The sequence below is a fragment of the Dermochelys coriacea genome, chromosome 8, assembly GCF_009764565.3.
Source record: "Dermochelys coriacea isolate rDerCor1 chromosome 8, rDerCor1.pri.v4, whole genome shotgun sequence".
In the NCBI taxonomy this organism is placed as follows: domain Eukaryota; kingdom Metazoa; phylum Chordata; order Testudines; family Dermochelyidae; genus Dermochelys; species Dermochelys coriacea.
In genome coordinates, this window is record NC_050075.1 from 75,474,683 (window position 1) to 75,499,178 (window position 24,496).

At 39.5% G+C, this 24,496-nt stretch overlaps 1 protein-coding gene across 1 annotated transcript in view; it reads right to left on the reverse strand.

Moving 5' to 3' along the window:
- Positions 1-10,395: 10,395 nt before the first annotated feature.
- Positions 10,396-24,496, reverse strand: part of EPHX4 (epoxide hydrolase 4) — a 28,888-nt gene continuing 14,787 nt past the window's right edge. Inside the window, exons 5-7 of the mRNA XM_038414006.2 lie at positions 21,955-22,058; positions 19,457-19,605; positions 10,396-10,630 (exon numbers count right to left, since the gene is read on the reverse strand). Of these exons, the coding sequence (XP_038269934.1) occupies positions 10,396-10,630; positions 19,457-19,605; positions 21,955-22,058 (488 nt within the window). The remainder of the gene's footprint in view (positions 10,631-19,456; positions 19,606-21,954; positions 22,059-24,496) is intronic.

The window sequence follows — 24,496 nt, forward strand, 5'->3', positions numbered from 1 at the left end:
CTGATGGCCATCTTGACTCTCCTGAATCAAGAGCATATCAGGTTCAGGATGTTGGGACAGGAAGTCAGCAAGGGAGAATACCACACTCCATGCATGCAACCAAGTTACACTACCAACTGAAGTTTGTGTGGTGGGGAAAAACCCCATAGAGCCCTCTTGAAGAGCAGAGCCATAGAGCTAATCAGGTGGAGTGTGAGAATGTATACCTGCTGTGCAAGCAACAAATGGGGAGACCCACTGATAATGAAGACCATTTTAAAGGGTATGTTTTCAAAGGCAACGGCTGCGTGAAGGCAAGCTGCAACTGAAAGTAGACCCCACAGTAGAATCTACATGCTTGCCACTTAGGAGATTTCATCGGCAACACATAATCCAGTATCCAAAAGTTCAAAGTAGAGACCAGTACAACCTGGTACAGAGGTGGTAAAGTGGTTATCAGACAAATTACATATCTTCATCAAGCCAAAACACCTGAACCAGATTGAAAGATGCCACTGTTCACTGCCCACAATTGATGATACAGTGCCAGAACTTTTCAAAGCCAGAATTTTACAGTCCGATGTGAGGAATGGGTTTTTGGCACATAAATCTGGACTAAGAGTCCAGCATGCTGACAACTTTTCAACACCATTGCTACAGAGGCTGCCAATGCAACATGCATAACTCAGCACTGGTAGTGTTCCAAAGAAGACTACCTAAGTGCTGGAAGAAACTATCTGGGGTGACAATAATTGCAGATGATATCCTCATCATAGAGAAATGAACCATGATACGAAATCCGAAAGGAAATCTGTAGAAAAGCTTGTAGTTTTCTTTCCTGTGATGCAGGAACAAAAACATAAAACCCAACTCAGGAAAAAATGGCACACTCAAATAGCATGAGGTGACACATACAACGGACATCTGCTCACAGCAGAGGGACTGAAAGCAGATCCCAACAAGATCAAGACGCTCAGAGACATGCTAGCTCCAGTGGATATGAAAGAGGTACAGCACTTCATAGGAATGACAAATTTTCTGTCCAGGTTCTGCCTACACCCAGTTGCAGTAGCGGAACCCATACGTCAACTTGCAAGGCCGAATATTGAGTGAGACTGGGCAGGTCCCCAACAGCAACCATTGGACATGCTGAAACAAATGATAACACATGTCCCTGTTTTGAAGTACTACCAGGTAGGAGGGCCACTGAACACTCCAGCATGGTCCATTGGGAAAAGGATTGGGTGTAGCTCTTTTGCAGGAGTAGCCAGTCGCTCATGCTAGCAGAACCCAGTCAGAGACTGAACAGTGGTAAATGCAAATAGAACAAGAGTTTTTGGCGCTGGTATTTGGAGCTGAGTGATTCCGCAAGCATACCTATGACCCACCCAATAATAATGCAATCAGACCACAAATCCCTTCCAGAGACAATCAAGGCAAAGCCCCCTTCATGCTCCATAGATATTGCAGCACCTCCAGCATTACCAGATAGAGCTCAAATATTCTCCAGGACAATTACTGGTGTTAGCTGATTCTCCCAACTTGCTGATGCTGGGTAAAGGATCAGGACACTGAATCAATTCACATGCTATCACACTATCTCCCAGCTTTAACAGCGAAGCTGATGGAAATCAAAGGGGCAAAAGAAAAGGACATTGACTACAGGCAGTCAAGAGAGTGATACTAGTGGGATGGCCAGAAGACAAAAGTCAGGTATCCATAGGAGCAAAACCATATTTTCAAATTAGAGATGAGCTGAGTGTGCTGGATGAAATTTTATTTCAAAGACAGAGAGCTATTGTCCCACCTTGTTATACAAGGATATAATGAATTAAAAAAAAGCCAAAAAAAAGTTCACACATGAGTATTGACTGCTTTCTCTGATGGGCTCAAAAGTATGTCTACACTAATCCACTCTTTGATAGAAGGGTGACACACCTGCTGGTCATGTGATAACCACCAGCAGGGAAAAAAACAAAAAATAAAAAACCACCCCTATCTTAGGAACTGTACCTGACCAAAGGAAAAATTGGGAGCAAACTTATTTACCTTCAAGGAAGAGTAGTATTTGATTATAGTTAACTATTTTACTGTGTGTGTCAATGCCTGGTGTGTTATACAAGAAGTAAGTCAGTGATTGACAAACTGAGGGCTCATTTTTCAAGATATGGCATTCCAGACACTATATTTACAGACAACAAATCCCAAATTTGCCTTGGAAGAATTCAAGAAATTTGCATGTAAATGGGAGTTTGATAACCACATTTCCTTCTAAGCATATCCATAGGAATAAGGTGGAATCAGCTGCAAAAACAGCTCAGAGACTGTTACACAAGGCTGTTTCTTTTGATTCGGGCATTGTTGTTAGCATTTGTTGGCATGCAGAAATACTCCATTATAGGGGTACCAAAACAGTCCAGTGCAGACACTGATGTGATGAAGGACCAAAACCTACCACCAATGAGGGGAGACCTGGTGTAGCCAGAAGGATAGGGACACTGCCAAAAGGAGATGGCCAACAATCTGAGAAAGCAGGCACTAAATGTACAGCAGATCAGCCAAGGACTTACCCTGGAGATAGGCATTCCTGTGATGATCCAGCCATTAGAGACACACCAAAAGGACAGGACTAAAGGAGTTGTGAGGGGTGCAGTAGCAACCAGGTCATACAAGATGACTATGCAAGAAGGACAAGTGATCCAGAGGAACCGGAGATGCAGACAACACCCAGAGAGCATCTACAGAGACCACCACAGAATAGAGACACAGAGACCTATCTGAAGGCAACTCCACAGGGAGGGAGGAGTCTCAACAAAGAGACAGTTTGCTGGACTCAGAACCCTGGTCTACGCTAGAGTTAGGTGGACATAAGGCAGCTTACGTCAAGCTCACTCTGTAACTGTCTATGCTACAATGGTGCTCCCACAGATGCAAGTCGCCCAGTATCTTGACTTAATAACTCCACCTCCTGAAGAAGCATTGTGCTTAGCTCAATGTAGTTAGGGCAACAGAGTGTGTCTGTGAAGAAACTGCATTACTCACACCGCCTGTTAGCGGTCAGCGCCGCGCAGGGCTCTCAGCAGGAGACCGCCACCCCCCAGCATGGGGCTCACAGCAGGAGCTCTTCCAGCGCCAGGCTGACAGCCCTAGCGAGGAGGGCTCGATTTCACAGCAGGGAAATTGACATTCTTACAGTATCATGGCTGCTATTATTTCGCTTTTCTTCTCTAGCTCTGGCTGTGAGCTCTGGGGCTGGGGAGCTGAGATACGATGGCGATGCTGTGGCCAAGGTACACCCAGGGGGTGACCCCACCTGCGCCGAGTACCATGACAACGCTGGGGCTGGCCGCTCTCCCGAGGGGTCCCATCCTGCCTCAGGTGCCCCGCTCCCCACGAGCGCACTTTGCCCAGCCCCAGGGTGGGGTGCCCCGCCCCTACCTGCCGAGATCCTGACGGAGCTGCTCAGCCACCATCTCCTTCAGCCTCTGCCGCTCCCACGCCCCCCCTCCCGCCGCCGCCGCCGCCTGCTGCCGGGGCCCAGCTGGTGCCTTTCGAGACAGCGTCCCCCCCACACCGCGCCATGGGCCGGGATCCGCGCTTCTCAGGCGGCAGCTTCTTGTATTAACGCCGGCGAGAGCGTCGATGATCGATAGACGGTCCCCGAGCTACCCCGTTTATAGGACATCGCTGGTATTCACGAAGACGCCGTACTGCGGCGGTCGCCCCCGGGCACGGAGTCCTCCCTACGGCGCCGACGCAAAGCAGCCCAGGGACTCTCTCAAAACGACTAAATTGCCGGACGCCTTCTCCACACCAGAAACCTCCGCGCATTGGACACAGCGCCAGCTTCCCTCCTCCCATTGGGCGGACGGAAGCGACCTTGACCAATCGAGGCTGCTCTCCGTCAGACACATCTGCCCCGCCCCTAGGTTGTTTGCCTGCCTGCTGAGTGCTGGCCCGAGCCCCGCTGGGCTTGGGGAGCCGATCTGACTCCGCGGAGCGGGGCAGGGCCCCGGGGCGCAGGGCAGCGGAGCGGCCGGCCGCAGAGGGGTGGGGAGAGGTGCGAAGTGGCACGTGGCGGGGATCCAGGGTCCCAGCAGGGGGGGTTTCGGCGGGGGCAGCCAGCCTGGCTCAGCAGGGGCGGGGAGGGGCGTTGGAGGCAGACAAGAGGCAGCTCCTGGAACCCGGCGCGCTGTGGCAATCTGAGAATGACAATTTTATCACGTTTGTGGAGTTGCCACCGTCAGAAGGAGGCCGGTGTGGTGAATGCGGAGCCCGGCGGTGCTTCCACGGCTGTCCCCTACCATTGCTGCCCTGCAGTGGCTCCCATCTGTTTTGTACTTGTCTCCGTCCAGCACGGGGAATGTTACTGGGGTGGGGAACAAGAAGGGAGGCTCTTGAGACACATGGCATCAGCGTGTGGGAGCACGATTATCAGAAGAGTGTTTTTTTCTTGCATGCCACAGGTTTAAAGAGTTTAAAATAATTTCGTTTCCTGTAGCCACAACACTCAGTAAACAACTTCAAATAAATAAAGACCCTACTTTATGTCTAGGGCCATAGGAAAGCATCATACAGTATGGTGTTGCACCAGCACTGTTAGGATAAAAAACTTTGAGTTCCATGGGAGTTGAATCACCCCTAAATGACTGTCCCATACTGCAGCCACATTCACTATCTGTCAGGCCCATCTTGTCCTGCATCTTTCCTATAAAATAAAAAGTTAAACAGGTTACAGTGCTTTTATGCAACCTTGAGAATGAGTATTCACCCTGACAGTTGTCATGGCTGAAATCTGCGGTTCTAAAAGCAGAATTTAAAATTAAACCTTAATTTTTTTCTTGTAGGCACCTATCGGTCCACCCATCCATAGTCCATATAAAAGATCCATGATAAAATAGACCTCACTCCCTCCTGACCCCAAATGTCTGTTCACCTGTGTGTGCCAACTGTGCAGCCAAACAGGGTTGTGCACTTTGGGATCTAGCTTACTCACAACACTTTCCTAAATAATGATCCCACTTTTCAGCCTTGAAGGATGAACCCCCTTCCCAAATTATTTCCCTTCCTTAATGACAAGCACATCAGTCTCCTCCCTCATGATAAACCCTCTGGTATCCCTTTACTTAGGTATGACAAGTAGCCTGCCTGATATGTCTCCTGCCCCCATCACTATTGTGCTATATACCTTTCGTGGAAGTAAGCTTGAAGCACATACACATCTTTCTTCACACAGAGCTATGAAAATTCTAAGTATGGCCTTGCATCTGAACTGAAGGCAGCAGGAGCCTAGTACTGAGCCCTCTTGAAGGTTATCCCTAAATAAATGTACTTACTGTAGTAGCACTGTTTTAACCATCAATAGAAATGGGTCAAGTTATTCTCTCTGTTTAAAAGATACAGATGATAAAACCTAAACAGTACTGCTTTGGGAAGCAAAGAAAGAGACTTTTTGATCCTCTCAAGAGAACTGATCTGAGAACACTGAAGGAAGCCCTTTTACAAATTAATTTGATTTTGTCAGTAAGCTACAGTAATACAACATCTCTACATGAAGAGACCTAAAAGAGCAAGAACATAGGAAGAGCGTGGCCACCAGAGGATCCAGCAAAACTGGATCTAATAGCTTCACTGCAATTCAAGCAGCACCTGGACTTCTGTTCAATGATAATATGAAACAGGTGGATTTAACTTAGCTTTTTCTTTCCATTTTCCTCTATTGTAATAAATAATATAAATATACAGAATATCTTAGAGACAAATAATCCTAGGTCTTGTTAATTAAACTAACCCAACAGGGAAGACATCTCTTTGAACATACATAATTCATTGGTATCCAACCAGTTGGGGGCAAATGCAGAGTTGGCAAGTTTAACATTGATCCTGTCTTCGTCATCCATAACTTGTATCTGAATCACAAGGGAAATTTTTCTCCAAAACATGTTAAAGCTTCATAGACTTAGAAGGTAAAGAACTTGTTTTCCAGAATGTATCTGCATTGGAAGGTGGCCTTAGATGCCCATTGAACCCAATGTTATGGTCTTAAAAACATCATAAAAGACTAGCATCTTCTTGTTTTGTTTTTCCAGTCTTTAGAAACCCGATTGTTATAAATGTTAGGCCATTGATTCTGTTTGAGAATGGCTTCTTGGAAGGTGAAATATGTTATAAAAAAGTCAGTGAAAATGTGCATCATTTCTTTAAAAAAAGGAGTACCGGTGGCACCGGTACTCCTTTTCTTTTTGCGAATACAGACTAACACGGCTGCTACTCTGAAACCTATCATTTCTTTAGTGTCCAGATACCATGTTCACATTTGTTGTTGGTGCCATTCGTTTTCTTTTTCATAGATTTCATAAATTTTAAGGCCATGGGGAACCATTATGATAATTCAGTCTGACCTCCAGCAATAACACAAGCCATAACTTTCAGTTGAACAAGAGTATATATTTTAGAAAGACATCCAATCTTGATTAAAAGACTTCAAGTGTAGGAGAATCCACCACATCCCTTGCTAAATTCTTCCATTTTTCCATAATTCCATAATTACCCGCAGAAATTTTTTTTAAAAAAGTATGCCTTATTTAAGTTTAAAGTTGTCTAGCTTCAACTTCTAGCTCTTGGTCTTACTTAACACCTTTGTCAGCTATGTTAAAGAACCCTTAAGCATTAGATATTTCTCCTTGTGTTGATACTTATACATGGTAATCAGTGCATCTCTTACCCTTCTCTTTGATAAACTAAAAAGGTTGACAGGTTTCAGAGTAGCAGCCGTGTTAGTCTGTATTCACAAAAAGAAAAGGAGTACTTGTGGCACCTTAGAGACTAACAAATTTATTTGAGCATAAGCTTTCGTGAGCTACAGCTCATGAAAGCTTATGCTCAAATAAATGCATCCGATGAAATGAGCTGTAGCTCACGAAAGCTTATGCTCAAATAAATTTGTTAGTCTCTAAGGTGCCACAAGTATTCCTTTTTTTTAAAAAGGTTGAGTTTCTTAACGCTCTTAGTGTAAGGCAGGTTTTCTTGACCTTGCATCATTCTTCTGGTTTTTGACTGAATCCTCTCCAATTTTTTCAAAACCCTTTATTTCATTCTTTTAATTACTTATGTCTCTTAATCCTGAGTCCAACAGAATTTTTTAGGAAGTTGTAGCCATAAAATTATGCTATTTTTCTTATGGACAGACCCATAAACCTGTATATAAAGATGATCTACCTTCCTCTAGCTTTGAATGGTGATCTAATATCTAACACTTAATCACTTCTTATTAACAGCTTTCCCCACTTGTCCATAAGCAATACTGAGTAGTCGGTGGAAAGTTTATTTTTAATCACAATTTCCATCAATGGTATATATTTAGGATTAGGATTAGATATTTATTGGTAAATGTTGGAAAGATTGATTTTACAATACACATACAAAGCCATGAACAAAAATTTCCATCAATAATAATAGAAATTTACAGTTAGGCAAAGAAAAATTCTGCTTGATAGCTTAGAGTCAAAATCCATATTTAAATGTTTGAATTAGGCTTGTTACAAATGGGCTAGTGGATGAATAGTAAAAACAGGCATAATTTGTTGATTTAAGGATATTTACTTTGTATATTTTGGCATGTAAGGTTGACAATTTATGTTTTAAGAGTTTATAAAATTTTTGCTTTTTGAATCTCTATGTTTACTTCTTAAATAATTGTCTGACCCCCCTCCCCATAATTTGCTGCAACTGTGAACTTTTAAATTTATAAAAATAATTTAAAATGCTAAAACCCATAAATCTCACACAACAATGAAAACTTAAACTAAATAAACTTTAAAAATGCTTAAAAATAAATATCGATATCTGTCAAAATTAGTTTTAAACAATCAGATTCTGCCAAGCCTATATATACACTATAGCTTATTTAAAAGGCAATAGCTTTTCAACATGATTTCTTATTTATATTACAATATTTTGACTAGTACATCTGTTTTTGTACAGGAAATTAATTCTTTATGAATTTGCAGCAATTTATTCCTGTCTCGTACCTCTGAAGTTTCTTAGGCCCAGGTCCTCAAAGGTATCTAGACTTCTATCTTCCATTGATTTCAAAGGAAGTTAGGAGCTTGAGTCTGAAAGGGTGTTTTAGGATTGAAAAGAAGTCAGTGAATCTACAGCCAGAAGCTGAACCCTGCTTAAAACTATATGTATTTTTCAGGGATTGTTCTACCTCTCCAGCAAAGATTGGTTAAGAAGTTCAAACATCTCTAGCTGCAAGGAGTGTGCACACCCTGCATGGGCCCAGCATTCTGACCTCACAGCCTTTCCAAACAACATAACTGCACTAGTTCTGTTGTGTACAGGTGCCCTCCGCCTACACGGGGAGACAGGTGAGACAGCATTTATCCCTAAAAGGGGTCACCATCAGAGCTCATTTCAAATGGCCATTTCATGGACATGTTTAACTCGGGATTGAGGGGAGGTTGCAGGGGGTGGGAGGGCTTTTTGTCTTCAAAATTTTAGGGGAACAAAAAAGGCATTGTGTTGCATATAGCAACGGAAGTGAAGTCTCCTGCTGTATTTATGGATGTAAAGATGAAGATGTACTCTGCATAAGGAATGTGGGAAAAATAGGTTGTATAAAGTCCCTCGTATCCTACTGTGACTAAGTACTCTATTTATTTGGACACTTGTGCCTAGAAGGTGTTAGGTGTCAATGCCTTTTGCAGCTGTGAAGGAAAGAGTTTATAATAGCAGACAAGAGGCTTTGTCAGCTATGTGGTGGGTTGAGGGATCATGAAAACTGGGAGGAGTATTGTGTTTGTCAGTGGGAAGAAGGGAACACAGATTTGTGCCATAGAAAGTTTGAGAGGTAGGAGAGCTTGAACAGAACTTGTGGGGGCCAATTTCCATCCATCTCATTGCAGGGATGCAGTTCCACTGCAGGGACAGAACAACCTTTTCCTGGAGTAGAGTGCTGTTTCCCTCATTTTTTAGAAAAATTGGCAGCATCTTTTTCTCAGAATACAGGCTAAGAAAGTGCTCTTTCTCTAAAATGAGAATGAAGGTGGAGGGTCTTCCCTCTGAAAAGAGGGTCTTTAACAAGGAGCTGCCCGGGGAGGTGACTCCAACTTCTCCCTTCTAATGCTGGACACCCCCATTTCAAGCCTTCTCTTCTCCGTTGCTAGCAACCTACATCCTGTTGTTCTCTCTTACCTCCCCATGGCTTGTGAAATCCATCCTCAAACAACTGCTCTCCTCTGGGTTACCACTTATTGAGTCTCTCTTCTCCCCTATGCACAGGGACCTGGCAACATTTCTTGGATCCAAGAATGATAATTGCCAACATGGGAGGATGAATGCTGAATGGCTTTATTTGCTAGAAATTTCAACAATGATAGCATGAGCAAGGCTGCACAATAATAATGGACATCACTTTTCAAAACTGCTATTCAGCTTTAGTAACAAATCTCTCTGTAAAGAGTTAGGTAGAGGGTACAATTTAAATTACATTTTATTAGATAGAAGTGGATTTGATATATAAATCATGAATATATAGCTCTTCATTTTCCATTCTTGTCCAGATACGTTATATGTGGACAGATCCCTATTTTTCAATTAAGAAGAAAATATACCACATAAAACAGCTGTAATTTCACAATACAACAAGGTATGTGTGATATATCACTTGAAGACCACAGATTTGCCCAGAAATTTGTTTTCTTTAGACTGATACAGTAAAATGTAAACAATAAAATACTTGGTAACTATTGTAATGGTACAATACAGTAAAAAAAAAAAATTCAACTGGTTGAATGAAAACTGATAGTCCAACTGATACCTGACTTCCTTTTCATATGGCAGCCTGCCATTATTTCATTATAAATTTGTGAAAGTGTAAAGCAAGTGAGAAACCAGAACCAAGTAACTTTCCACGATTTCCTTACTGTACAAACACATACATTTTAAGGCAGGTGTTTTTATGTGCAAAATACAAGAATACAGGTAAAACCAATGTTAACATTATATGTTCTCACACTATCTTCTTTTAGGTTTCAGAGTAGCAGCTGTGTTAGTCTGTATTCGCAAAAAGAAAAGGAGTACTTGTGGCACCTTAGAGACTAACAAATTTATTTGAGCATAAGCTGTATTTTCCACTGAATGCATCCGATGAAGTGAGCTGTAGCTCACGCTAGCTTATGCTCAAATAAATTTGTTAGTCTCTAAGGTGCCACAAGTACTCCTTTTCTTTTTATCTTCTTTTAGTAATAACATCGGTGTCAATACATACAGTACATTGAAAACACTTTTCCCTAACAGAGCCCGAATTAGAAGGTAGGCTGGAAATATGGTCCTGCTAATAATTATTTTTTTAATGTATTTTTTTAATTTTTTTAATTCTTTTACGTAGACCTTTAAAACATGTAGAAAAAGTCACTCTCTTTTTCTTATTGTCTCTTCTTTTAGAAAGGTCCATATCAACTTGTTAACTATGTCAGGTTGATCCTGCTGGAGCCAGTGACTGGCTTCAGACAAAATAGTTAATCTGAAATGATTTTTAACATAAATTCGAGTAGTTTCTGCCATCTCAACTTCCATAAATGCATCTCTTTCTCCCCATAACAACAAGGTAGGCATGGTGACCTCATGGTGCTGCAGAGGTAGGCAACTTTAAAACAAAATACAAGTAACTTTATTTTTTTTAAATCATCATGACAAAATATCAGTCAATTTTACTTTCCAGTTCAAATACATCACAGATTAGTTGCATAGTTTCCAGGATCCACCTATTCACTATATTACCAAGAAATTACTGATTATCATCAAAGCTCTCTAACTGATCTCATGCCAGCAACATCTTCCGAGGTTATCTTTATTCTAACAGAACTTACCATAGTCCAAATCCTGCAGTTGTTTTTTCAGACAAAACCTCATTGAAGCAAAACTGAGGGTCTATACATTTGGGCCTCATTTATTATAAAAAGAGAAATTAACATTGTAATTTTTTCAACTTGTACGTTGGTATGAAAAATAACTTTGTGCAGATTTATATAATAGGTTATTGACGCAGCAGCAGATATTTGCAAATAATTTCTAAGTGGCCTTTGCTTTATGTGATCTATCTTGAACTGTTTCAGAGTAGCAGCTGTGTTAGTCTGTATTCAGAAAAAGAAAAGGAGTACTTGTGGCATCTTAGAAAAGTACTCCTTTTCTAACACGGCTGCTACTCTGAAACCTGTCATTATGCAAGGCACTGAATTTAGCCATATGGAGTGGAAATCTATCAACTTCATGAAAAAGCTCATACAGATACAGACAGACATCATCTTCCTCTCCAAATGCAAACAGATGGACATCATATCAAAAGGGCTGAAGGTAAAAAATCCATTACAATCTACATACCACACAGACTATGCTGATAGCTTGTGCCACGCACTCTCAAAGAAACTGCGGAACCATGTGATCAACATCCTCTACAGCAAACAGGGAAAGATTAAGAATGAGCTCTCAAAACTGGATACTCTCATAAAGAACCAACCTTCCACACAAACTTCCTCCTGGCTGGACTTTACAAAAACTAGACAAGCCATCTACAACACACACTTTGCTTCTCTATAAAAGAAAAATGACACTAAACTATCTAAACTACTACATGCCACAAGGGGCCACAACAGTGGTTCCCTTAACCCACCCAGCAATATTGTTAATCTGTCCAACTATAATCTTAGCCCAGAAGAAGAATCTGTCCTATCTCGGGGCCTCTCCTTTTGCCCCTCCACCCCCATGAACATGATACAGTTCTGTGGTGACCTAGAATCCTATTTTCGATGTCTCCGACTCAAGGAATATTTCCAACACACCTATGACCAACATATTAACCCAGAGAGACCTTCCTACCAACACTACATAAAGAAGGATTCTGGGTAGACTCCTCCTGAAGGTTGAAACAACAGACTGGACTTCTACATAGAGTGCTTCCGCCAACGTGCACAGGCTGAAATTGTGGAAAAACAGCATCACTTGCCCCATAACCTCAGCCGTGTAGAACACAATGCCATCCACAGCCTCAGAAACAACTCTGACATCATAATCAAAAAGGCTGACAAAGGAGGTGCTGTTGTCATCATGAATAGGTCAGAATATGAACAAGAGGCTACTAGGCAGCTCTCCAACACCACTTTCTACAAGCCATTATCTTCTGATCCCACTGAGGGTTACCAAAAGAAACTACACCATTTGCTCAAGAAACTCCCTGAAAAAGCACAAGAAAAAATCTGCACAGACACACCCCTGGAACCCCAACCTGGGGTATTCTATCTGCTACCCAAGATCCATAAACCTGGAAATCCTGGACGCCCCATCATCTCAGGCATTGGCACCCTGACAGCAAGATTGTCTGGCTATGTAGACTCCCTCCTCAGGCCCTACGCTACCAGCACTCCCTATCTTCGAGACACCACTGACTTCTTGAGGAAACTACAATCCATTGGTGATCTTCCTAAAACAACATCCTAGCCACTATGGATGTAGAAGTCCTCTACACCAACATTCCACACAAAGATGGACTACAAGCCGTCAGGAACAGTATCCCCGATAATGTCACGGCTAAACTGGTGGCTGAACTTTGTGACTTTGTCCTCATCCATAACTATTTCACATTTGGGGACAATCTATACCTTCAAATCAGCGGCACTGCGATGGGTACCCCAATGGCCCCACAGTATGCCAACATTTTTATGGCTGACTTAGAAAAACGCTTCCTCAGCTCTCGTCCCCTAATGTCTCTACTCCACTTGCACTACATTGATGACATCATCATCTGGACCCATGGAAAAGAAGCCCTTGAGGAATTCCACCATGATTTCAACAATTTCCATCCCATCATCAACTTCAGCCTGGACCAGACCACACAAGAGATCCACTTCCAGGACACTACGGTGCTAATAAGCGATGGTCACATAAACACCACCCTATATCGGAAACCTACTGACCGCTATTCCTACCTACATGCCTCTAGCTTTCATCCAGATCACACCACACGATCCATTGTCAACAGCCAAGCTCTATGATATAACCGCATTTGCTCCAACCCCTCAGATAGAGACAAACACCTACAAGATCTCTATCAAGCATTCTTACAACTACAATACCCACCTGCTGAAGTGAAGAAACAGATTGACAGAGCCAGAAGAGTACCCGGAAGTCACCTACTACAGGACAGGCCCAACAAAGAAAAATAACAGAACGCCACTAGCCATCACCCTTCAGCCCCCCAACTAAAACCTATCCAACGCATCATCAAGGATCTACAACCTATCCTGAAGGACGAACCATCACTCTCACAGATCTTGGGAACAGGCCAGTCCTTGCTTACAGATAGCCCCCCAACTGGAAGCAAATACTCACCAGCAAACCACACCCACACAACAGAACCACTAACCCAGGAACCTATCCTTGCAACAAAGCCCGTTGTCAACTCTGTCCACATATCTATTCGAGGACACCATCATAGGGCCTAATCACATCAACCACACTATAGAGGCCTCGTTCACCTGCGCATCTATCAATGTGATATATGCCATCATGTGCCAGCAATTGCCCCTCTGCCATGTACAATTGGTCAAACTGGGACATCTCTACGTAAAAGAATAAATGGACCCAAATCATACGTCAAGAATTATAACATTCAAAAACCAGTTGGAGAACACTTCAATCTCTCTGGTCACTCGATTACAGACCTGAGAGTGGCTATCCTTCAATAAAAAAACTTCAGAAACAGACTCCAACGAGAGACTGCTGAATTGGAATTAATTTGCAAACTGGATACAATTAACTTAGGCTTGAATAGAGATTGGGAGTGGATGAGTCATTACACAAAGTAAACTATTTCCCTCATGTTATTTCTCCACCCCCCTCACCTCCCCACTGATCCTCAGATTTTCTTGTGTAACTGCTGGAAATGGCCCACCTTGATTATCATCTTTAAAGGTTTTTCTTCTCCCCCCACTTCCTGCTCATCTTAAGTGACCACTCTCCTTACAGTGTGTAGGATAAAACCCATTGTTTCATGTCTCTGTGTATGTAATAATCTCCCCACTGTATTTTCCACCGAATGCATCCGATGAAGTGAGCTGTAGCTCACGAAAGCTTATGCTCAAATAAATTTGTTAGTCTCTAAGGTGCCACAAGTACTCCTTTTCTATTCTTGAACTGTAACTCTATTGTAAATAATATGTCTTTGAGTGCATAAGAAATTAGCAGAAGCAAATAACACGGAGAGAGGTCAGATCCTCAGTCCAATTAAGTAATCTTTGCACTAGTTCTCTGGTGCAATGCAGATTTAAATGCTGCAGATCTGTCTAGTAGAGGACTCCCCAGCATGGAAGTATATACAGGTGGCTTAGAGATGGACAACCCTTTTCCTGGCACCCAGCATGGGAGTGCTGCCAGGAAAAAGAAAGTGTGACTGGTAGGCCCTTGCATTCCAGCAATCCATGGATGCTTGAACTGCTGCTTGGAACTGCTGAGAATCTGGCTCTAGAGCTGTGTCTGTGAATGTTTTGTGTCACATCCCCCTTTGAGTCTTCAATGTCATGTCACAAACTGCTCCATTTTAATATCTGTCTGTTCCAGTTGATTGTGGAGAAGGTTAAAAAGGATAATTTCTTCTTGCATTTGAATAGTGTCCCCCTTTGATCTACTGATCAGGGGCTCAGTAACAACAATAAAAGAGAACCTAAGCCTAATATAGGCAGAATCTTACATGCTGATGAATTTTCCTATATTGGTGAATGCTGTGTCAAGTTTAAAATGATGCCAATAGATTATCATTTAATTCCTTTTAACTGTTTTTCATAAACACTGTGTAAGATGACCAATCTGTTCAGTCTCCTAGACTTACTGAAAACTGAATGTACAGTACAACTATAAGTAAAATTTTTATGGAGAAAAACTTTCAATTGAATATAGTCTGTGAAATGCTGAATGTAGCCAGTCACATTCAAACAGACCTGCAGAATGCAAAAAAGACATCAAAAGACAACAGAATTCACAGTACAAAGGGGTACAGTCTCTTTTTGAAGCAGTGGGAGTTTAAATACATAAATCTCTATGCACTGAGAGAAGAATATTACCCCAAATTCGCATAGCATTGGGTTAAAGCTGCTTAAATATCCTCAACAATCAGAACTCCGGGCTTTGGAAGAATTTCTGAGGGGCTTATGGGGGGAAAGATTTTGAGACACTTTGTTAACATTGAAAAGACACTGAAAAAGAAACTTCAAAAAGAAAAACGGCTAAGGGTTTCATAACATTTAAATGACTCACTTAACTTGCAGAAATATAATTAAAATATTTCTTTATATAACTGATCTTATATTAAAGTAAAATTTTAGAAATAAAATCTTCTGAACATTTGAAGTAGTTAATATGATTTTATTATTGATATTTATTAATAAGATCCTATAAGTTCAGGACTAAGTTGTGACAGATAGTAGACAGATGTGAGATAATTGCTTGAATGTAAGCCTTATTAACCCATCAGAAATTTATTCAAATAATCCATATTCAAATAGATGCTAAACAGCCCATCCATGCTTAAGTTTAAAAACTGTTTTATAAATCTTAGGTTTCAGAGTAGCAGCCGTGTTAGTCTGTATTCACAAAAAGAAAAGGAGTACTTGTGGCACCTTAGAGACAACAAATTTATTAGAGCATAAGCTTTTGTGAGCTGTAGCTCACGAAAGCTTATGCTCTAATAAATTTGTTAGTCTCTAAGGTGCCACAAGTACTCCTTTCTTTTTATAAAATCTAGTGGCATATTGCAATACAGATTAGCTGCAGTTGCTCAAATCAGCCACCAAGGCACACTGACATTTCATCAGTTAATAACAATGATGTAATGTGATTATTAAAAGCAACAGAATATTTGAAATAGTTTTATTAGACAAGCTTTTATGAGCAATTAGCATGGGGTGGAAGGTTAGGAGTTTCTTCATTTATTTCATTCTCTTTAATCAATATATTACTCTTGCACCCAGTTAGGACAATGGATATTTTGGAAATTTGATTAGTCATAGACCATTTTGAACTCAAGAAACCAGAATATTTCTCAATAAGATAATGATGTCTATGAACCATGTTGTGTGATTTCTTTTGTATGTGAAATTCAGTATGTAGCATTGTGCCTCAAGGTACCAAATAGAAATAATTTCTTTTAACAAGGATTAATGTGCAGATTGCCATCTAGAAAGGGAAGGTCATGTTGTGAAGCTCAATACCCTTTGAAAAGGAGATTCAATATCCTCCACACATAACAGCAGCAGATAACCAGCAATTTTCCTCATATACAAAATGCTGAAATATTTCCCAATACAAGAGGAATAATATATTAGGATATATAATATATAATATATATAATATATAATGTATTAGGAATAATAATTCCTAGTACAAGAGGAAAACCTCCATGTTTTGAAAGAACATACAACAGGCTTTACACAAACTACAGTTCACTTTGGCAGCCGGTCAGTGCATATCTCCTAAACTGAATATACTAAAAGTCCAGCAACTACCAGGCTAAGATGTATTTCAAAAAAGGGGTTGTGTATAAAGTGTAGTTTATGGAATTACTGCTATTCTCTCCCTATAAAGATATATTGCTTAGTCAAGGGGACTAGAGGATTTCAAAGAACATCTCTTTGGAAATAATTCTGTAATAAAATTGAGCTCTGAAGAACTGATTACTCCAGATGGGTGGCTGGATGGTAATGAGATATGAAGCCTTTAACATCTAGGTCACAAGGTACAATCCACTGTGATTAGTGAAGATGAAAGTCTTTAGAATCTGAATGCTGTTCAGTGCCTTATGTGAAATAAAGTGATGGTTTCAATCCAGTTCCTAGTGAACAGGTATTCATATCCAACAATATCCCACCATCACAATTGATATTCTTACAGACAGCTTCACACAGGCAAGAATTGAATGGGTCCCAAGACTGATCTAATCCTTTAGTTCTAATGGTGCTGAAGCACTGTGGGACTTAATCCCCTATTATATATTATTATAGGAAGACCAGGGACAGAGTAGGCCCATTACTCAATCAGGAGGAAAAGGCAGGAACAGAAAATGCAGCAAGGGCTTAAGTGTTAAATGCCTTTTTTGTTTCAGTTTTCACCAAAAAAGGTTAGCAGTAATCAGACGACCAACACAGTGAACATCAGTGTAAGAGGGGTAGGATCTAAGGCTAAAATAGGGAAAGAACAAGTTAGATAAATTAGGTGTCTTCAAGTCAGCATAGCCTGATTAAATACATCCTAGAATACTTAAAGAAACTGGCTGGAGAGATCTCTGAGCCATTAGCAATTATTTTTAAGAACTCATGGAGGACAGAAGAGATCCCAGAGGGATGAAAAAGGGCAATATAATACCTATCTATAAAAGGGAATAAAGACAGCCCCAGGAATTATAAATCAGTCATTATCCAAAAATAATGGAGCAAATAATCAGTCAGTTTGCAAGCAGCTGGAAGATAATAAGATGACAAATCATGTCAAACAACCTTATATCCTTTGACAGGTAACAAGACTTTGGGTGGGGGAAAGCAGTAGATGTGATATATGTCAACTTCAGTAAGGCTTTTGTTACGGTCTGACATGACCTTCCTCATAAGCAAACTATGGAAATATAGCCTAGATGAACCTACTATAAGGCGGGTGCACAACTAGTTGGAAAGCCATACTCAGAAAGTTGTTGTCAATGGTTCACAGTCAAGATGGAAGGGCATATCAGGTGGAGTCCCAAAAAGATCTGTCCTGGGTCTAGTTTTGTTCAATATGCTCATAAATGATGATGACATAGAGAGTACACTTGTAAAGTATGTGGATGATATCAAGATGGGTGGGATTTCAAGTGCTTTGGAAAACAGGATTAAAATACAAAATAATCTTGACAAACTGGAGAAATTGAAATAAACAGGATGAAATTCCATAAGGACACATGCAAAGTACACTTGGGAAGGAATAACCAACTGCACAAATACAAAATGGGAAATGACTTCCTAGGAAGGAGTACTGCAGAAAGAAGACCTGGGGTTAGAGTGAATCACAAAGTAAATATGAGTCGACAGAGTAATAATGTTGCAAAAAAAGCAAACATCATTCTAGGATACTGTGATAAATGAAGGTGGGGGGAGGGTAGCTCCTTTTAATGGACACCCAGAGATCAGCTAAGTAGTTCTAGGTATGATCTGATGATTTATGATCATATCTGGCTACTTACAGGATTGCTGCTCTGTCCCTCCAGTCCAGAGAGAACAACGGAGAGAAAAAGGAAAAAGTTTCTTTCCCAATTTTAAAAAGTTCTACCTTCCCCTTTTTTGGTAAGGTGCTCACTTCCTTTCTTTACCTGGGGGACTTTTAATCCTTTACAGGTAAAACACGCAGAGAACAGCTACCAAGAGGGATTTTGCAGCTAACTGGCTGGCTGGGTGTCCATTACAGGGAGCTACCCTCCCCACTTCATTTATCACAGATGCATTAGCAGGGTGTTGTAAGCAGACATGAGAAGTAATTCTTCCACTCTATCAGCACTGATAAGGCTTCAACTGGATACTGGTCCAGTTCTGGGCACTACATTTGGACAAAGTCCAGAGGAGAGCAACAAAAATGATTAAAGGTCTAGAAAACATGACCTACGAGGAAAGATTAGATTTGTTTAATCTGGAGAAGAGAAGACTGAGCAGGGACACAATAAGAATCTTCAAGTATGTAAAAGGTTATAATAAGAGCAGGAGGATAAATTGCTCTCTTCGTCCACTGAAGACAGGACCAGAAGTAATGGAAGATTTAGCAAAGGTGCAGCAAAGAAGATTTAGGTTAGACATTAGGAAAAACTTGCTAACTATAAGGATAGTTAAGCACTGGAACAAATTACCTAGGGAGGTTGTGGAATCTCCATCAATGGAGGTTTTTAAGAACAGGTTAGACAAACACCTGTCAGAGATGGTCTAGACAGTACTTAGTCCTGCCTCAGTGCAAAGTTCCTTCCAGTCCTACATTTGTATGATACTCTGTTTCTATGATTTCATTAATATCCTATTTAGAGACTGAATCTTTGGTTTGCCATGCCTATTATTAATAGGAGAGAATTTTTATCAGCTCTAGACAAAGATTATCCTCCATAATATCTTGGCCATTTGATTACATTCTGTGGCTATGCCATGCAATGTAAATTACATCATACATGCATCCGATGAAGTGAGCTGTAGCTCACGAAAGCTTATGCTCTAATAAATTTGTTAGTCTCTAAGGTGCCACAAGTACTCCTTTTCTTCATACTCTCTGACACTGAATCAATGTAGTACCTGGTAAAGGACCTTGGTTTGGGAACAGATTTACCTTTTCTCCTGTCCTTGGGGTAATAGATAAAATAATATATTTGGATTCCAAGGATTTGGCTGAGATGTTTTACTTGGTTTATGAACATTATACTGACCTGAAAATATTTCTGTAGTGGTTAATGGGTCCAGTAAGTGCTCCAGGTTGAGAAAAGATGTAAAGGTAAGCTTCAATGTCCTCTGCTGTTAATCGACAGCCTTTCCTTCCAATTCCAGTAGTCCGACTGGTAAATAAGTTTTTCAGAACCTAGCAAAAAAAAAAAAAAAAAGCACCTAAGAGTCTAGACATTCTGGATAGCAAACAGTGATGATGATGATATTTCTCCCTTGAGTAGGAGATATTTGTTTAAAATCCATCTACCTCTTTGTTTGAAGTGTAAGCTACTTTTTTAGGCAACTATAAATAATGAAGTATAGAATGTTCTTATTCCTGGTGAGGTCTATTTCAGAGTACTAAAATATATGTAAATAAGACAAAACTCCTTTGAAGTGGGCCCTTATACTGTCATAAGCAAACACAAGCTCTAGACACAGATTTCTACTGTCATAGAAGGAAAACATTTTTAAATGCAACAACTTGATTTAATGTCAAACTCATTTACATTTCTTTTGGGTTTTTTTTTGTCTTATTTTTGGGGACTGTCTCTACAGGTTATTTAGGAAGCACATTTCACAGGAAAGCATTCCATATTCCAACCTGTCAGAAGTTCTTGTTTTCAAACAATCAAACCCTTCTTTAGAAACTACTGTTCTGTAAGGGAAGGAAATTAAAATGTCAACATTTTGTATTTGATCTGAGGGAGAAAAGGGCTAACATTTCTAACAGGATGTTCCATTGACTTCAGTGGATGTTCATGTGTGCAGTGGGTGTTCTACGTGCAGAGAATCTGGCTATTGGCACAGGGTGTCTAAGCAATCGTAGTGTGTTCCTGCAGCTCATGTAAGCATACCCAAGCTAGCCTTCACCTAGCAATCTCATGCTTTTTTTGAGTCTGACTCATGATTTTTGATCTCTTGAGGCTGGCAGTATTGTTATATGCATCTTTCTAGCCACATGTGCATTAGTCTGTTAAATATTAGCCCTAAAAGTAGTGCTGTCAAGTAATTACAAATTAATTGTGATTAATTGTGCAATTAAAATAATCACGATTAATCACGTGATTAAAAAAATGTATCACGTGATTAAACGCACTGTTAAACAATAATAGAATACTATTTATATAAATATTTTTGGATGCTTTCCCCATTTTCAAATATATTGATGTCATTTACAACACAGAATACAAAGCGTACAGTGCTCACTTTATTTTTGTTATAAATATTTGCACTGTAAAATAAAAGAAATAGTATTTTTCAATTAATTTAATACAAGTACTGTAGTTTAAGCTCTTTATCATAAAGTTGAACTTACAATATAGAATTATGTACAAAAAATAACTGCATTCAAAAATAAACAATGTAAAACTTTAGAGCCTACATACAAGTCCACTCAGTCCTATTTCTTGTTCAGCCAGTTGCTCAGACAAACAAGTTTGTTTACATTTACAGCAGATAATGCTGCCAGCTTCTTGTTTACAATGTCACCTGAAGTGAGAACAGGTGTTTGATGACACTGGTGTAGCCAGCATTGCAAGATATTTATGTGCCAGATGCGCTAAAGATTCATATTCCCTTCATGCTTCAACCACCATTCCAGAGGACATGTGTCTATGCTGATGGGTTCTGCTCGATAACCATCTAAAGCAGAGCAGACCAACGCATGTTCATTTTCATCATCTGATTCAGATGCCATCAGCAGAGGTTCATTTTCTTTATTCATGGTTCAGGTTCTGTATTCTGTATAGCATATCTGGCACATACATATTTTGCAATGATGGCTACAAAAGTGCCATGTGAATGTCTGTTCTCACTTTCAGGTGACATTGTAAATAAGAAGTGGGCAGCATTATCTCCTGTAAATGTAAACAAACTTGTTTCTCTTAGCCATTGGCTGAACAAGAAGTAGGACTGAATGGATTTGTAGGCTCTAAAGTTTTACATTGTTTTGTTATTGAGTGCAGTTATGTAACAAACAAAAAATCTACATTTGTAAGTTACTCTTTCATGATAAAGAGATTGCACTATGGTACTGAATTGCACTATGGTACTGAATTGAAAAATACTATTTCTTTTGTTTATCCTTTGTACAGTGCAAATATTTGTAATAAAAATAATATAAAGTGAGTACTGTACACTTTGTATTTTGTGTTGTAATTAAAATCAATATATTTCAAAATGTGGAAAAATATCCAAAGTATTTAATAAATTTCAATTGGTATTCTATTGTTTAAACAGTGCGATTAAAACTGCGATTGATTGCGATTAATTTTTTTAAACACGATTAATTTTTTTGAGTTAATCGTGTGAGTTAACTTCGATTAATAGACAACCCTACCTAAAATAAATAAAGTCACATAAAATTCAGAATTAAAGTCATGTTTTGCTAGCTATCATTAATTTTTCCATAACTGTCATACTATCAGGAAGGATCAACATAGGTGGCAGTTTTTCCATCAGTCACGCATTAAACATAAACAAGAGCACTCATTTTACTTACCTTGAAATCATTTACTGAAAATATGAATTCAGGAAACCAAGGCATTTGGAAAAAGAAGTAGTAACCAGATTTAATCAATTGTGAAGGATGTTGTAGAATGTATTCTGAAACAAAAATGCCCATGAATGAAAGCTGATAAAATTACTGTTGATATCACTATTTTTAAAATCAAAGGAATATTTAAAAGTATTAATTTAGAGAATGCTATGTGACAAGGAATAGTTATAGTTTTAAAAGTAAGTATATGAGTATATATACTGGCCATTAAAATGTACTGAATTTTGTCTTACATTTACAGTATCTTAAGTAGACAGCAAAAGGAAGGCCTGACAAGAATTCAGCAAAGGAGGCTGGACTTGAGGATTTGGGTATTTTGATCAGTTTAATTAAAATGACCTGTTTTTATTAGTCAAACTATTTTTAATTGTACAAAAACAATTCAATAAAGGACATTTTAAATATTTCTCCTCTCACAAATGTAATGCATAGAGAAGCTATAGATTATAGATAATAATCCATTTATGTTTTTAAATATGGCATCAATCCTATTAATGGAAGGATTAAACTTTTGAATAGTCTTCTTTCTTAGCAGGTACAAAAACTGGAACCAAGATACTGTATAGTCACTTCAGTAGCACACTGGAAGCACACATAGCAAAGAAAACAATATAACTGAATTTATATTAAGCAGGTGCAGCTCTATGCCTGCAATGAGTTACATGTACAAAACTATAACATTTAAGTAGCAAGTATAGTAGTTAGGTAGAAGTCTAAAGGCTATCATTTATAGATGTAAAATTACACATGCAATTATTTGGAGATGCAAAATTGTACCTACAAAATTGAAGCCGATCTCTGAAAAATCAGTCACAAAAGATGAATAGGGATTGTTCTTTAAAACAAAACTAATTTAACTGTATTTAATAGTTCAAGTCACAAATAACCTTTTCAAACATTCCTATTTTGTAAATTCTTAAATTGAATCACCTGTTGTCTTTTTCCTTTGACAGGTCATCAACATTGCTGGTCAAGGTTACTTGACTTTTCTGCCTTATAAGACAATGGTAAACTAACATATTTTCAGTATTGCCTGATCTCTCTAAAGTTTTTGTTCAAATATTATAATTTTACAAGGAGGACTATAGAGATCTGCTCAATATTGGAAAAAGTTAACTCACCATTTTCTAATAGGCAGACTTCAGCACTGATCATTAGTAGTACATCTAGTTCTCTCATGTTGGGACATGTGAAAGCGATGGGAAGTCAACCAATCCTGATGTGCAAACTTTGGGGAACTGTCAAAGATCTGTTATTGCTATTACTTAACAAGAAATGATATGCAGTACATGACTAAGTGATTATAGCAAGCTCAGAGTGGTGTTATAGGGCACAAGTCTGAAAGTCAGGTGACTTCAGCCATGTGAGAAGTACAATAATTCCTTAGAAATGCATCATTCAGAGTATCTTATTGTTATTATAAAATGCAATTTATGAATAAAAACGTGAGGAAAAAGTCATACTTTTCATGTACTGGGCATTACAATGATGCTTATGGCTATCAGAATACTTGATTTATAACCTGAATCTTTTTATTCAGTGCACAGTAGAACCTAATTAATTTGTGCCATTGACTGACAAGCCCACTGAAAATTAGAGTGGATTATGTGAACTACTAAGCAAGTAGACAAATACACACATCAAAAAGTCTATGGCATCACAAAGTGCATTTTGTTCATACAGAGCCTAACTCCTGCTCCAACTGGAATTACTGATGAAACTTCAACAGGCTCCAATGGTACAAGATAAGCTCTTATTTTGGTAAGTGTAGCTTAATTATTCAGTAAAATAATCTTAGTAGGTTAGGAAGGCTACTTGAGTATATTTTGTAGGAGTAATTGAGTTTTAGGGCTTGGTTCTGATTTCACTTATACTGGTTTTACACCAGTGTTACTTCATTGGCTTAAATTTATTCACACCAAGTGGGATAAGAATCAAGCCCTTATTAAGTACTCTTCTGTTAAATATATCTGGAGAAGTGGGGTGAGACCATAAGATATTTAATGAGAAAAAAAACAGGTCTGCAATTAAAGAAAGAAATGTAGTAAGATGCTAATGGGCATTTTAAAATTGTATGTGCATTTAATGCATGGGAACGTATAAATCAAGTAGCACTGGCTAGAGCCACGCATATAGCAGATATTCTCTGTGCATACCTCACCACACAACTCTAAAAATCCACCAAAATCCTTACCTTCAACTCCATGCTATTACAGTCATGATCTTCTATTAAGCAGACTTGGATGACAGTTTTGTTACAATGAGGTCTACTATAGTATAACATCACAAAACTCAATTTCACTCGTTGTCTAAATGAGGATTAGATTGTAGTAGCCTGATTCTCATTTACTTTAAGGCTGCTTTACACAGTGGCGGATTAGCCACAGGGCCAACGGAGCCGGTGCCCAGGGGCCCCGGCCAATTAGAGGGCCCAGAAAAATGGGCACCCCTGTGCCTTGACCTGGTTTGCCCAGCACTCCTGCTG